Consider the following 13,047-nt stretch of genomic DNA (forward strand, 5'->3'; position numbering starts at 1 on the left):
CTTTGAAAGAGGCAGACAAGAAAATTTTTGAAATGCTAGTATGTAACTTTTGTACTTCTCATTTTCTCGCTGACATAGAAGTTGTGGCCCAAAAGAATTGTTACTGCCCTTTTCATCATTCAGGAGTTATCTGGATAACTAACTCTAACATTGTTTTGTTGAAAGTAAATGTAATGCTGTGTTGTAGGTGTCCATAGTGAAGGATTTTGTGGAACAATTCATGTGGAGCACACCACATGTACTGTTGCTATGTACACATGACTTCAGATAGAAGAAAGTTACCCTTCATGGTTGGACAATTTTATTCAACATATAATTAATTTTGACAAACACTTTCAGATAAAGTTTACTGTCTGTACATCCTTCATTTAACTAAATAAAATATTGTACAATTCAATATGGAATTTTACAATCATGACATTACTTCCAAACACACTTTCTTGAATTTAACAATCTTTGGCTCAGCCTCTTTATGCATTTTTGGCATGAATTCAGAAAGCAAGTTAGGTTATCCAATTCAGGACTCCTCCAGAATATATAAATGTGTTGGATGGCTGCAGCATTTGTTGCTGTAGTTCCAAGAGGCAGGGAAAGGAGGGTTGGTTTAAAGTAATAAAATGCTGTTTCTATTGTCACACATGGTTATCTGGCACTTTCTGGCATCAGCTGCAAACATTTTATTCCCACCCTCAAGTTGATTTCTTTTTAATTCCAAGACATATTAGAATAACAACAAAAGTATTGTTCTGTTTTCTCTCTTTTTAAATTTTTAAGAGTAATTATGCACTGGTGAAATAGCACTTTTGTGCTCTTAAGAATTAAAAAAAGAGAGGTAGAAAATGAGCCCTTCAAAACAATGGAATACTTCAGCAAATAACACTCCAGTTTTAAAAAAAATGTTTGGAAGTACCCCACTGCAGATCCAAGAACCCTGCAAAACAACCTTGCAAATGCAGGGAGCGAGTGGCTGGGGAAACAACAAATAGCAAAACATGTGGAGCTATACTGTGAGAACTCATACTTCTAAGTTTAGACTAGTTTGGAAGAGCCCCCAAAGTCAATGAATTTTGTGATCTAAAACTTGTCTTGGTTTATTAAATATACCTAACTTTTGTTGCTTATTAAAACACACAACATGCATTGGGCCTTATCAGATGTCAAAAGAAAGATGAAAGGCAGCAAGACAGAAGCGGTTTCTGACTCACCTTCCTACTTGTCTATGAAGCACTTCTGATCTATCACCGAGGAGGTGATTGTAAATGTTGAGCTTTTGTCCTGCTGGAAAAAATCTGTTTGACAAAAGCTATGAGTTTATTACTGGCTCCTCCTGGAATTATTATGATATCATGCAGAAAGGTAAACCAGAAGCCATTTCCATCTCGCTGCTTTTTGTCTTTCTTTTGAAATGCAATAAGGCCCTTTATATTAAACACATATTCTTCCCTGCATATTTTAAAAACCACAAGAGGGAAGCTAGAGTGGTTTACTTATGGCTCTGTATGAGAAATCCTGAGGAATTCAGAAGTATGGACTTCAAAGGCTACATTTCTATTCAGAGGAAGTATACAGAATAGAAGCTTGAGAAAAGAAATGCACAATCTTGTTAACAGGTAATCTTCTATGCATCCTAGCAAGATCCCATGACATTTGCATTACAGTGTCTTCGTCTATTTAAGGCAAGTTAAAGCATCATTTTCTGGCAAGAGATCCCCTTTCCCAAATCCTATATTGGATTCTGGAAGCATTCTATAAGAGCAGAGGTGCTGAACAGTTCTATATAGAAGCACTGTGTGCAAAGAACAAAGTATTTGCTAAGTCCAAACATCCTTTCATAATCCAAATGTTTTAATTGCCATAGCCAGTATCAGTAATTTTGTAAATGGCTTCACTAAATGTTTTCACTAAATTCCCATTTCCACTTCTCACGGGAATAACTGACAGTTATTCATCAGCTGGAAGCTGGAGGTCACTGGAGTTTACTTCAGAAAACCAGTGCAAACACATCAGGGTCTTGATTTTTCTTCCAGTACTATATCTTTACGTGGCACTGGGTTGTAAGTATCCGTAGAGTTAGAATGAGAGCTACTTTTCCTATAAAAAGGACAGATAATTTAAATGAATGTCATTACACTCTATTTAAAGGAATCTCAACAATTACTTAGGTTTAAACATTGACTGGTGGTTTCCATGTCAGTATGGTAGAAATTCACTCCAGATTTTAGTGGAAGCTTTAAGGGATTATCCAAGGGGCTTCAACAACTTGGATAATTCTGTACAATAACTTCCAAAATCCACAACACAGTGATATCTTTCTGCACAAAATACATGTTGCATGCTCTTGAAATTCCAAAATGTTGTGAAAAGAAATGTTAAGGAGCTTTCACATGAAAAATAGGAGCAAGGCTGTTGATTGTCAGCCAGGAAAATGCAATAATGTGGGCTACAGTATTAGAAGTAATCTACTGATTGTAAGCATCATAGAAATAAAGCACAATAAATTGATTAGCATTATAGTAATAAAGTACAATAGTAGAGACAAAAGAATGCAAAAGGCTAAAGTTCTATGCATGGCCTATTTAGGTTCTTCCCAAGTTTATAGAATTGCCATCATTACCGTGACTACCCGCCATTAGCCTAACCCTCCATTAATTTGCCTAATCCAACAATGTCAGTGGTTGTGAATCTGCTACCTTTTGTGGTAGTGAATCCAGTTTTACCATGTGCTATGAACTATGTGAAGAAATACTTCTCTTTTGACTATCCTGAATCTCTCACAATTCACCATCTGTGGAGACCATGCATACACCTCTTGCATCTCTGCTTTTACTCATCCTTTTCCTAAGCCAAACTGCTATTTTTTTCAGGTGTGGTAACAAGAACTACAGTCACTATTCCAAGTATGGTTATACTTGAAATGGTTAGATTTATATAAGGGGTAGCATGATTTTATTAGTGATTGATTTTTGTCCTAAACAGCCTAACATGACCAACTTATGGCTTCCACTAACTCCAGATCATTTACAAGCATGTTAAAATGCATCAGTATTAATGCACCAGTATATGAAGAATAGAAAAGGACTTACAAGACACATAATTGCTCACAGAGCCACAAAGAAGTTACAAGGAGCTAGAGAAAGCATACCTTGGGTGACTCACCCCTTTTTAAGGCAAGGTTTCCATTTAGTAAGTCCAAAAATGACTGCAGCCAGAACTAGGACACCAACAAAAACACCTTGAAGAAAAAAAGACAAAGAAACTCAGTGTGCAGTAATAATGCTGGAAAAGGTAACATTTTTTATTACTCAGGCAGAACCCAATTTACCAGCAAGACTCCTGACACACAGGAATCCAACACAGGCTTGAGACAAAATCTCCAAGCAGGATCAAATCCTATTATAAAATAAATAAATGACATAAATATAACTTCTCAAACTACTCAAACTAATTTGGAAGAAGACCCATCCTCTTGCTCAGGAGATAATATGCAGGAACCAGACAAACAGAAATTGAGGGGCTGTACAGACTGCCCCAAAGGGGAAGCCTGCAGCCATCCCTTTTAGAGCCAGATCAGGGCCAGGGCAACCGCACTCCATGGCCCTGATCTTGCCTTTCCACAATGCAAAAAGGAGCTGCAAAAAGCGGCTCCTTTCTCCATTGTGGAAAGGGTGCCGTAGCCGCCAGTGCCACAGCTTTTATGAAGCACCAGAGGACTGCCATGACGCCACGCACCATGTGGTGTTGTGTGGCATCATGCTGGCCTGTGGGCAGAGTTGGGGTGTGCACTGTGTAGCCACAACCCGAATCCGCCCCAGGCCAGCCATAGATGCCGGTCTGTACAACCTGTGTGTTGGCACTGAGTCCTGTGGATGTTTGAATACTTCCAACAGTTTTCAAACTTTTTATTCTTTATCTAGTATCAGATACAGGTTGTCTTCACAGCAGAGCTAGAAATCTCATGCACAAGCATCAAGAAATATGCACCTTATGAGGATATATTTTTATCTGTTCTATGCTCATTATGTTGTATCAGGATTAAACTTCTTTACTACTTACATTAAAACTATTGCTTGGGCGAATAAGATGGGTTGTTTTTCAAAAAAAGTTCAGAGTACATTAAAACCATTTGAATGCTTTAGTTCAGATTGTTAAAATGCTTTTGATGTTGCGCAGCACGTGAAGCAATATGTCAACGTTTGGCACCAGATTTTCCACCTTCATGACTGTAGTCAGCAGCTTGTGAGCTGGAGAAACACTTGTCGCTTTCTCAATGAGCAAAGAGACATTGTAAATTTCTCTCAGATGAGGCTTTTATTCTTAGAAGAAGTTCCATTGTGTACAACAATATATATATCGACACCATCCGTACTAGTTACAACCCACTCTGAGGTACCAACTGTCTTACTCTGACTTAGTGACAGTTGAGAATGTCATTTGGCAGTTGCATCAACATTCCAATGATGCACTGTTTAAATGCTGACACATATAACTGCCACTAGAGCTGTAAATAACTTCCACAACAGCTCCACCCAGTGGCCACATCCAGGTCATTTTCTCAGACCTGTTTCAACATGGTCATGACACAGATATCCTATAACAGTGATGGCGAACCTATGGCACGCGTGCCAGAGGTAGCACTCAGAGCCCTCTCTGTGGGCACATGTGCCGTCGCCCCAGCACAGAGTTTGCCAGAGTTTGTTACTAGAAAGTCAGAGAGACATGGCACTTTGCAATAAATAAGTGGGTTTTGGGTTGCAGTTTGGGCACTCGGCCTCGAAAAGGTTCACCATCACTGTCCTATAACAATGGATTCATTAGGTCTGCAAACAGACAGATATCTCTTGAATAGGAAACTGAGGAGCTGTACAGACCGACACTTTGTGCTGGGTTATATGCGCACTAGGGCTGAGCATCCATACACTCAAAGCCCTTGTTGCGCTGCCTGGGCACCCTCATAGCATGTGCTTGTCCCCACGGCGCATGCCATGGTGACACAGGGCTGATTGCTGCTGCAGCATGTGTTTGTCACGGCAACAATCCAGGGCAAACAGGGGCGGCTACAGGCCACCCAGAGGCCCTGAGCATTCTTTTTAAAATCAGAAACCTATATGGGGAAGCATCTGTTACAGGGTTTGGAGAGAACTACAATTAGCTTCCCAGCAGTCAAAGTAGGAGCATACAAACAGTGTGTGAAGAAGCAGAGCCTGCCTCATGCAACAGCTCCTAGAGGTAACAGTAAGTGTCTGTACTCCAAGAGCGTTTGCCAAAGATATGATTTCCTCCAAGTAAGAGTCTTCAGCAGTTAAACCACAAAGTGTAGAACAAGCAAAGGTACTCAGCATTAAGTATTCTGTGCTCAGTACCATCAAGCAATATATCTGCCTTGGCTCCCATCTGAGGAGAAAGTGTGGTATTAATCCAGTAAAATAAAAGTAAGTAAGAAAGAATGACACTAGTTTATTGAAATATTTTACTCTGGAATTACTTACCAACAACAATTCCCACCATCTTGTTTCCTAAAGTCAAAGAAGGAAAATGAAAAGATTAGAGCTGATGTTTCAAGCTGTGGCGAGCAGCAGAGAAATGTAATCTCTCACTAGTTGGAACCAATGCATTGACTTTATTGTACTAAAAAAATATGAGAATTCAGATTTACTTCCAGTCTAGATGTGTGAGGTTTTGTTTTAAAGATAATGGTCAACTTTCATCTGAAAAATAAGTAATTTTGCTGAATTTTATAGCCCTTTCAAAAAGGGCTTCTTTGTTAACAGGAAAAACCAACGAGCACAGCATTCATTAATTGTCTGTACAAGTTTAGCAGGTATGCACAACTTGAGAAAGAGAGACTCATCTGAAGAGATTTTTCTTGCTTTCCTTTGAGGCCAAGGAAAACTCTGTGATACCTCTACATGCATTACTGAACTGAACAAAAAAATAAAAAAATAAAAAACAACAGTTCAAGCCTATACACATCTACATAGTATCACTAGGCAAATCAGTATAAGGGCTGTAGTTTTTGAGGGAAAAATACTTTTACAGAAGCCAAGCTTAAATCTAGAAGGGCACTTAGAATTCTATGGATTACAGCAAGCCAACCTTAGGCCTGTTACAGACAGCCAAAATAAAGCTGCTTCGGGTCTCTTTGGAGGCATGCTATTTAAATGATGCATGGGTCCTAAGAGTCCGAAGGTCGTGCCAAAGCCACACTCCATTCCTAAGTACTGGAGTGCAGCTTTGGTGCAGCTTCTGGATTCTTAGGATGCATGCATCATTTAAACAGCATTCCTCCAAAGAGACCCGATGCAGCTTTATTTTGGCCGTATGTAACAGGCCTTAGTTATTAATCCAGATGAGTATGATGAGCATGTTAAATTTCACAGTATGCAGAAGTTTCAAGACAAAACCTAAGATTCTGAAAATGAACTGAACCCCCAATAGCCCTAATGTCTTGCCTATGAGAAATGCAAACCTAGAAATAAGATTCTTGATATGCTGCCACCACCTTTCATCTTTACCTGAGTCATCTGTAGGAACTGTTTCACCTGTGGCTCCTGTTAGAAAGAAAGTTTTTAAAACACACACACACACACACATCATTTTGCAACTCATGAAAAATGGTATAGACATTTTAAAAAACAAATTGAAAGGGAAACTGAAGTTTCTATGTGAAAAAAAAGACTATAAGTTTTGCTGAGTCAGACAAATCCAAATGGAACTAGAACACTCTCTAAATAAAAGGAACCAAAAAAAAGGGGGGGGGGAGATGAAAAGGAGGAATAGAAAAAGTGGTATAAAGAAATAAAAAGCACAAGCCTTTCTATCATATAATTTCCCACAATTCATTATTTTTTTTATTTGCCATAGGAAGTGTCAACATGAATTGTCAGCATTAAGAACCACTTTTTAGTCTATAAAGCAATCTGTAGATTACATTTGACCAAGCAATGGGCTCCTCAGTTTGTTACAAAGCAATCAAATGCCCTCCTCTACCTGTTCATTCAAAAACCTACTTCCTGTGTTGTAATTAAACTGGAGTCGTAATAAACAAGAAAATTGGGCGGAGGTTTTCCAAGTCTTAAGTTTCCTGTGCTCTCATCCCTCTTGCCTTCCTGCTACCTTCTAAAACAGTAGGAGCCTTTTTAAAAAGGCACATCTGTCTGGATAGCTGAAAACCAAAGTCCCTGCCCTACACTTTGCTCTACAAAATGTTGCCAGGCTATGTTTGTGATATATGTTGCATGTTTCTTTAAGTCTTACATCCTCTCTCTTCATTCACCTGTTCTGTGTTATTGTGTTCCTATAAATCATTATGTGATCTTGGGAGTGGTGGGAGTTGTTTGGAAAGAGACTGACTTTGTGTGTGAGTATTCTAAAGCTCCAGCATTCCAGAAGATACTGTCTTTTGAATAAAATGTATTTATCTGTTTGAGAAACTTGATGGAGCATTCTTCACAACATTACAATGTTAAACTTAAAAAACAAAAACACATACCCTGCCACCAAAGTAGGCACTGAGCAGACACTAAGGGGAAATGTCCTATGGCAGAAGTGGGCAACTAGTATCTACGTCAAATTGTATTAAGAGGCAAAGTACCAAAACATGCCCAGGAGGGTACCATACAAAACACTGTACAGTTTCAATTATTTTCCTTTTCTCAGCAGAAACTTATCAGGCCCCTCACACCTGGCTAAATATAAAAACATTGCTTATGAAGGATTCTAGCACTAGCAATACCTAATTTTGTGTTGAAGGGGAATATCTGAGTGCATTTAAAAAGGCTCATGTGTATGTGTGCAGCCTATGAACTGTACCTTGCCCATTCCGTCCTAGGGAAGCCAGTACTAGATAGTTATAGAAACAATATTTCCTTTACATAATTCATATTAATGACATCAATATTTCCCAAAGTATTATACAGTGCGCTCTTGGCTTACGCAGGGGATCTGTTCCGGAACCCCCCGCGTAAGCCAAATTGCGCGTATGCTCGAGCCCATTCAAGTGAATGGGGCTCGTGCACTCAGCGGTGCAGCGGTGCAGACGTGCACCACAGGCGCACACCCCATTCATTTGAATGGGACTTGCACCCCGCACACTCCCGCGCAGCTCTATGCAGCTTTGCACGTGAGCTCAAAGCCACATATAGCGCGCTTGCCTATAACGCGGGCACACTGTATACAGTGGTACCCCGGGATACGAATTCACCGCGTTACGAAATTTCCGGGGTACGAAAAAGTTAGATTTAAAAAAACTGTTCCGGGTTACGAAGGATTTTTCGGGTTACGAAAATCTTTTCGGCGCGAAATTCAAAGCGCGGCTAGCGGCTAGCGGCTTTCCAGCGGCTTTTCGGGTTGCGAAATGTATCGGGTTACGAACTGCGCCGCGGAACGAATTAAATTCGTAACCCGAGGTACCACTGTACATTAGTTTCCTTTACCACTATCCCTGTATCACTACAGCACTACAGCATTTCAATCTTACTTTCTTACACAGCAAACAAATCTGCAAGAGAACCTGCAGCTTTAATGTATGCAGCTTTTCCCATTTCCAACACCCATCATAGTGTCCTTTTGCTAAGGCTTCTGACTATCACTACCAAGAAGCCTTTGCTCAAGCACTGCAATGCTGCTGCCCATCAGAGCCAACTATAATAGAAAGTCTAAAGATCTAGATTTGTAGAAAGCACTGTCATCTCACCACATACGGTATCTACAACTATGCATCAAGACATTATTCACCCAAGCAATAGTTTTAATGTAAGTAGTAAAGCACAAAAATTACATAAGCAGGTGTAAACAGCTCTGGAAATTTCTAGTGAAGGACAGTACAGGCATATCTGTATAAACAAAGCCTATGACAAAGAACCCCCTTTTTACAAAGTCTTTTTATTGCCTATCTAGTCCCCCTTTCCTGCTTTTCCTTGGTCTAGCTGCATTTTTAAAGCACCATTAGCACGGGGGGGGGGGGGGATGATGGAGGGCAGGAAAAACACAGTTTTTCAGTATCAGGTTACAGCAGTGTGTCCATAGTAAATAATGTTATACATCTTCAGCTAGGAAAGAAAAGGATTCCATTTTAGCCAATCCTGTGTATGCCTGTCCACAAATGGTAAGTAAACTGTAGCTGCCACCAAAATCCCTTGTGAGTATGTGTGAACGGCAAAAGAAAGAGAGAAAGGGGAAAGTCAAAAAGCCTGCCTCAAGAGCTACCCTCAGCATGCCACCCAAATGAAAATCATAAACTGGAGGCTGCTAGAAGAAAAAAAAAATCGCCCCAACCCCAGCTATCCTTGGATGCATTATGAGAGAGTACGGAAATACTCGTGATAGGTTCCCCTGGCCCGGGGATGGAGATTTGTCCACCTGTCCTGAATGGGGTCGCGCTTCTCCTGAAGGACTCAGTTCATAGTCTGGGGGTGCTTCTGGACTCGTCGCTCCACCTTACATCTCAGGTGGATGCGACAGTCAGGAGCAATTGTTATCAGCTTTGGCTGATATGCCAGCTGCGACCCTTCCTGGGCCGGGGGGACCTTGAAACGGTGGTACATGCTCTGGTAACCTCTCGGTTGGACTCCTGTAACGCGCTCTACATGGGGCAACCCTTGTACCAAACTCGGAAACTTCAATTAGTGCAGAATATGGCAGCTAGGTTAGTCACTGGATGCCCTAGGACTAGCCACATAACACCTATTTTGCAAGATCTTCATTGGCTGTCCATTCACTTCCGAGCCCAATACAAGGTGTTGGTTATTACCTATAAAGCCCTAAATGGCCTGGGCCCAGGGTACTTGGAGGACCGCCTCTCCCCATATAATCCGCCCCGCACTCTCAGATCAGCTGCGAAGCAATTGTTGAGGGTTCCTAATACAAAGTACACCATGACTGCACAGAGGGCATTTTCCAACTCGGCCCCGCAGCTTTGCAACTCTCTTCCCGGCGAGCTCCGCTCAGTTACCTCCCTTGACCTGTTCAGGAAGAAGCTGAAGACCTATCTCTTCCAACAGGCTTTCCCCCAGGTGTTGTGACATCTGCTCTCCCCCCTTCACATTAACACTTTTTAAGCTAGTTATTGTTGTGGTATTTTAATGCTTGTAATCTTTTCTCTTGTTTTTAAAATTTGATGTATTGTTATGTGATTTTATAATGTAGATACTGTTGTAAATTGTACATTGTTTAGTACCCTTGTTGTAACCCGCTTTGATCCCTTTGGAAAAGCGGGCTATAAATAAACAGTATTATTATTATTATTATTAAATGAACTCCAGAAGGTTTGACATCTTTTTGTTTACTTATCTGAGGCTTACCTGACCTGTTTTGCTTGTTACAGACATACATATTATTTTGAGTAAAAAGTTTGCTGAAACATACTGAACTGCCCTTCCTTTTTGTTATGTGGAAACCTATCCCTATTCTTTCCATGTTATTTCTGCCTCTGGTATCAAATTTTCTGTTAAAGAGGTAATACAGTCGGCCCTTGGTCTACGTGGGGGATCCATTCCGGAACCCCCCGTGTATGCCAAAATCCACGTACGCTCAAGTCCCAGTCTATCCAATGGCGGCGCGCATGCATGTGCGCTGCCACTGGGGACAAAAGTCCCTCTTCTCGCCTCCTCTTTCCCCCCTCCTTCCTAACTTCCCTAACCCTCCCTGCTTACCTGCTCGGTCGCCGCGCCACAGCCACCTCCTCCTCGTCTTCGCTGCCACCGCGGGAAATACCGTGTAATGCTCTTGGAGGCCAAGAGGCCTCTAGGCTGTACCCAGCCCTTCTGCAGCGGCGGCGAGGAGGACGAGGCCAAGTGTAGTGAGGTACTCACCCAGGTGGAGAGAGCTGAAGGAGCTAAGGGCAGCCAGGTGGTGGAGGTTGAGGGGAAGGAGGAAGTTAACCCAGAGGTGGAGCCAGTGGAGGAAGGAGGAGGAGCTGGAAGGACTATAAAAGCAGAAGGGCTGAGGCGTGTGAGGAGGAAGGATGGATGTGGAAGAGCTGTTCGGGCAGCGGCGGCCGGGGAAGGGAAAGAACAGGGTTTAAGGAGGCCAGAGAGGGACAGAGTCCCTGTGCCTCTTCCAAGAAGGGCCCTACGGCCAAAGCAGAGGCCCCAAGAGGAGGAGAGGCGACAGAACCCTCAAGAGGAGGGAGCCTGGGCTTTTGCGGGCTCTGGGGAATGGACAACCAGAGACCTTGAGGATTTGGAGGACGAGTGGTGGAGTCCACATGAGAAGCTTTGAGAAACAAGCCATGTCATAATGGGAAGTGGGAATGTCTGACTTGAAGACTGGACTTTATGTTTTGAGTTATCATCTACTTGATACAAAGCTATTTTCTTATTAAAGGTACAGTTGTACCACACTTGCCTGAGTAAGTTTGTTGTGCATGTGGGAGAGAACATAAGGGGAGGAGTCTGTTTCCTTGCAAGATGGAGTCTGCTATGCCAGCCCCGCCCACATTGGTGGAGAATGCGGGCAGCGACCCTAGGGCGGGGCCAAGGGCTAAACAGGAGCAGTTATTCCATTGGCTTGCTGAACAGCAGCAAATTCTCTTCCAACATATGTCCTCCCAACAAGCCAGGTTCTTAGAGCAGGTCTGCAGCGCCCAGCAGCAAGCCCAAGAACAATTGGTCACGAAGTTGGCCGATCTGTGGCGAGCTCAGCGGCTGGGGTCAACAGAAGAACAGGAGAGGGCGTTGATGGGGACGGAGAGGTTAAATCCCCTGAGACTCATGAAGATGGGGCCCCAAGATGATGTAGAAGCATTTCTAAATACGTTTGAGAGAGTGGCAGCCGCGGCCCAATGGCCACAGGAACAGTGGGCCCTGATTTTGACTCCGTGCCTAACCGGACCGGCACAAGAAGCCGTAGACACAATGTCCTTCGAGGAGGCAAAGGATTACCAAAAAATAAAAGGGACAATTTTACAAACACTTAACATCTCGGAGGAAACATATCGCTTAAGACTGAGAGATCTACAGTGGAAGCCGGGCCTGCACCCGAGGACCTTGGGACAGAAGGTGAGTGCCTGTGGCTTGTGGTGGTTAAAACCTACAGAGAGGTCAGCAGGAGAGGTAGCCGAGTTGGTCCTAGTGGAACAATTTGTGGGAGCTCTGCCACTTCCAGCACGTAAGTGGGTGCGTTGCCATCATCCCAAGGATTTGGAGATGGCGATAACTTTAATGGAGGCCTTTACCGCAGCGGAGGAGAGTGAGTTGGTGCAGCCCCGACGATGTCCAGAGGTTATGCCGCCAGGAGAAAGCCGGGTTCTACCTAGCCAGGGAAGAGGACTTGAGCCAACCCTAGTGGGGATGCATCGTGGATTGGAGGAAGAGGCACTTGCGGATACGGAGCAAGCCGAACCTCAAAGGACAACGAAAGCGAACCCTAAGGTGACGGCTCATCGTTCGGTGGTCTGTTACGCATGTGGGATGGAGGGCCATATTCGTCGACATTGTCCCGGTATAGAATGTTCCTGGGTGGACGCGGGGAAAGCTACCCAGGTAAGTGGAAAACCCTCGCCACCGCGGGTGGTGGAGGTGAGAATAAATGGAAGGAAGGTGGAGGCTTTAGTAGACTCGGGGTGTAACCAGACCTTGGTGCGAGAGGTACCCGAAGCCACAGGGGCCTAATGGGTAAATGTACGATGCATACATGGGGACATAAAGCCCTATAAGGCGGTATGGGCCCAAGTGGAAGTAGGAGAGAAGAAACAAAGGTTGAAGGTGGGAGTTGTACCCTCCTTGAGAGGAGAAGCCCTTTTGGGGCGGGATTGGCCCGGTTGGCGTGAGTTGTTAAGGGAGGCAGAGAGTTTGGAAGGGGAGGCTGTAGGGCCTGTGGTTGTCGATTTGGCGGGAGTAAGAAGAGCCCAGGTGGTTGCCTGGCAGCAGGATGATCCCTCTTTAAAAGAAGCCTTTAGACAGGTGCAAGAGGAGGCCAGCGGGGAAGGGCCTCGGTTTGAATTAAAAGGAGACCTGTTATATCGAGTTCCTCCAAAAAAGGACACGGAAGACCCAGAAGCACAGTTAGTGGTACCGCTGGCCCTGAGAGGGGAGGTGATGAGGTTGGCCC

At 43.3% G+C, this 13,047-nt stretch overlaps 1 protein-coding gene across 2 annotated transcripts in view; it reads right to left on the reverse strand.

The window, feature by feature from the left end:
• Positions 1–278: 278 nt before the first annotated feature.
• The window catches only part of CR2 (complement C3d receptor 2), a 76,523-nt gene continuing 63,754 nt past the window's right edge, over positions 279–13,047 (reverse strand). Inside the window, exons 21-24 of one of the 2 annotated variants that reach the window (XM_089514447.1) lie at positions 6,513–6,548; positions 5,487–5,513; positions 3,157–3,232; positions 279–2,091 (exon numbers count right to left, since the gene is read on the reverse strand). In XM_089514447.1, coding sequence (XP_089370573.1) covers positions 2,004–2,091; positions 3,157–3,232; positions 5,487–5,513; positions 6,513–6,548 — 227 coding nt within the window. In that variant the 3' untranslated portion in view covers positions 279–2,003. Of the gene's footprint in view, positions 2,092–3,142; positions 3,233–5,486; positions 5,514–6,512; positions 6,549–13,047 lie in introns of both variants that reach the window. The other variant, XM_089514445.1, reaches the window with a different exon arrangement.

The sequence above is a fragment of the Sceloporus occidentalis genome, unplaced genomic scaffold (assembly GCF_023333645.1).
Source record: "Sceloporus occidentalis isolate IW3139 unplaced genomic scaffold, rSceOcc1.0.p SCAF_3, whole genome shotgun sequence".
In the NCBI taxonomy this organism is placed as follows: Eukaryota; Metazoa; Chordata; class Lepidosauria; order Squamata; family Phrynosomatidae; genus Sceloporus; species Sceloporus occidentalis.